Here is a 2,089-nt window from a genome sequence, read left to right on the forward strand (position 1 = left end):
GAGTTGATTGGTATATGAGACTCGGCCCTGTGGGCCTCGGATCGAAAGTCGGTTTTTCGAGCAGTATTTACACCCTTCTTATGGGTAAAAAAAAAAGAAAAAAAGAAGAAAGGGTAAAAAAAGAAATGAAAACAAAAACATTGGACGCCATGTTGAATCTAATGCATGGGTTGCTAATTCTGGCCCTTCGTTATCCCCCTGGTTCTGGTAGGCATACGTTTTGCACATATGTCATTTTCAAATGTTACGCTAGATTTTTTGACGTGCGAAAAAAACGTAAACAGAAAGTGTTGATTTTAGTCATGAAGCGCACGCAAAGCGATCACAACACCTCCCATAAATTAAATTTTAGGAATCTATCTAAAGTCTATTCTGCGTTTCTGAACAAACTTTGGAATTTCAACCATTAATGCAGCATGGCTGATAGCGGCTGTCCTGTTTCCAAATCAGAGTTGAGTGCATTGCTCAAAGAGCAACGCCAGTTAAAAGCGACCGAAACAAGACTGAAATCGATGATTGACAAAATTAATAACCATCTAAACCAGCTGTTGGTGAGTATAATTAACAAAGTGACTAATGTAAAAGTAACCGATATCGAATGACTTTTAATAATTCACAGGTGGAGGAGCTCCAACTGAAATCAAGGGAACTGGACCACCAGTATCCGTCAAGCAGCGCAGGGCCTGCTATGAAAACAAGCATCAAAACAGAATCTCTCGTTCCCTCCGATCAGATTAACCAACAGGAGCTGAACCTGAACATCCAGCACACTAAGCTGATGAAATCGCTAGAAGAAAGTGAAGAGGACGAGTGATATCCACCGAGAATGGATTGGTGCGATCGTATAGGAACAATTAAATTTTAATTGAATTTGACTCTAAACAAACCTTACAATATAAATTTCAACGCCTATTTCTGTTCGTTTTGACTCTGCTCAGCAGATGCTTGTTCCTTTCGTTCATTTGCTTCCGGAGGTTTGCTGGCCTTTAATTCTTGGTCTATCCGTTCTTTCGCTCGGAACACTTTCGACTGCAGGTAGAACGATCCGCCTTTAGATTTGTCGTTCACTTGAAATAGGTGGTCATAGTGCTTTTGAATTTCCTCAGGTTCTAGCTTGGACACGTTAAGAATTTGTTGAGCTTCCTCTAGGGTCATTCCTGCAAATGGAAGGTGTCGATTTAAACATTCTGGTGTATCTACCAATTATCCCAACAACTTACCGGTTTTTAAATTAGCAGCAACACGATTTTGGCCTTTTTGTCCACCACCGGCTCTTTTGGCGGCCTCCTGTGAAGCAGCATATTCCTGTTTCAGCGCACGGGCGAAGGCTCGACCCACGATCTGTGTACCCAGCACGATTATTTGCGCGATGTATTTAGCCATTCTTTTGCAAGCACTCGAACAAAACCCGGAGTCTAATGATAGTCAAGTCCTTACTTATCACTTCTAGATAGGACTCACTATTACTTATTTCATAGTTTTGTTGTTTTAATCACAAAACAGCGGCTGATTTATTTCTTCTACGGGTTACACAATCGGGTTCAAAGCAACATCAACTTCACGAGGCGGATGAAAGCGCAACTGTCAAAATTGAAATGTCATCAACAAAGCGACTCACTGATGCAGGGGTAGGAAACTGATGAATACACGCCCGAATAGATTTTTACTGTTCATGGTATCGTGGATATCATAAACTTTCTATTTACTGAATGATAATAATACATGTAATCATTTCTCAATGATCAGATGATGCTATATCTAAAAATAGGATTATTCAATACTTTTCATATATCATAGCACAAATGATTATAATTTACTCTATGATAAATTTATAGTTTTAAATAATTGGGTATTCCTAAATTTTACGAATGTTTATGCTTATGGAAGTGAGAGATTAAAAAGGCTAGGCAGGAAGGATGTACAGGAGCTGTAGAAGCTCTGGAGGCTTCTAATCGAGGTCACTATAATCAATCCACACAAAGCGCACGTAGGTGTTGTATCTATCTTATGATCTGTCCTATGATCATGAAAAATGCCCTCAATAACGCACTGCAATGTAGTCGTACTGAAGCATATTTTGCTGTACCTG

General features: G+C 39.6%; 2 protein-coding genes across 3 annotated transcripts; one reads left to right on the forward strand and one right to left on the reverse strand.

Moving 5' to 3' along the window:
• The first annotated feature begins 294 nt into the window (after window positions 1-294).
• Window positions 295-912, forward strand: LOC115255905 (uncharacterized). The gene is made up of 2 exons (XM_029854095.2): window positions 295-551; window positions 620-912. Exons 1-2 carry the CDS (start codon window positions 417-419, stop codon window positions 812-814), a joined length of 330 nt encoding a protein of 109 aa, XP_029709955.1. The 5' UTR covers window positions 295-416; the 3' UTR covers window positions 815-912.
• Window positions 844-1,578, reverse strand: LOC109414136 (mitochondrial import inner membrane translocase subunit TIM16). Of its 2 annotated transcripts, XM_062860445.1 has the most exons (3): window positions 1,462-1,578; window positions 1,221-1,415; window positions 844-1,157 (listed from the first exon to the last, which is right to left on the reverse strand). In XM_062860445.1, the coding sequence occupies exons 2-3, from the start codon at window positions 1,381-1,383 to the stop codon at window positions 910-912; spliced, it is 411 nt and encodes a 136-aa protein (XP_062716429.1). In that variant the 5' UTR covers window positions 1,384-1,415; window positions 1,462-1,578; the 3' UTR covers window positions 844-909. The 2 variants fall into 2 exon arrangements, with proteins under 2 accessions (XP_062716429.1, XP_019543453.1); XM_019687908.3 differs by having other exon boundaries at window positions 1,221-1,574.
• Between the last annotated feature and the right edge of the window lie 511 nt (window positions 1,579-2,089).

This window comes from Aedes albopictus, chromosome 3 (assembly GCF_035046485.1).
Source record: "Aedes albopictus strain Foshan chromosome 3, AalbF5, whole genome shotgun sequence".
In the NCBI taxonomy this organism is placed as follows: Eukaryota; Metazoa; Arthropoda; class Insecta; order Diptera; family Culicidae; genus Aedes; species Aedes albopictus.

Coding starts and splice junctions, on each gene's coding strand:
- LOC109414136 (XM_062860445.1), bottom strand. CDS start 1,383: ATGGCTAAATACATCGCGCAAATAATCGTGCTGGGTACACAGATCGTG. Junction 1,158..1,220: donor TGCTGCTAATTTAAAAACCG/GTAAGTTGTTGG, acceptor TTCCATTTGCAG/GAATGACCCTAGAGGAAGCT.
- LOC115255905 (XM_029854095.2), top strand. CDS start 417: ATGGCTGATAGCGGCTGTCCTGTTTCCAAATCAGAGTTGAGTGCATTG. Junction 552..619: donor ACCATCTAAACCAGCTGTTG/GTGAGTATAATT, acceptor AATAATTCACAG/GTGGAGGAGCTCCAACTGAA.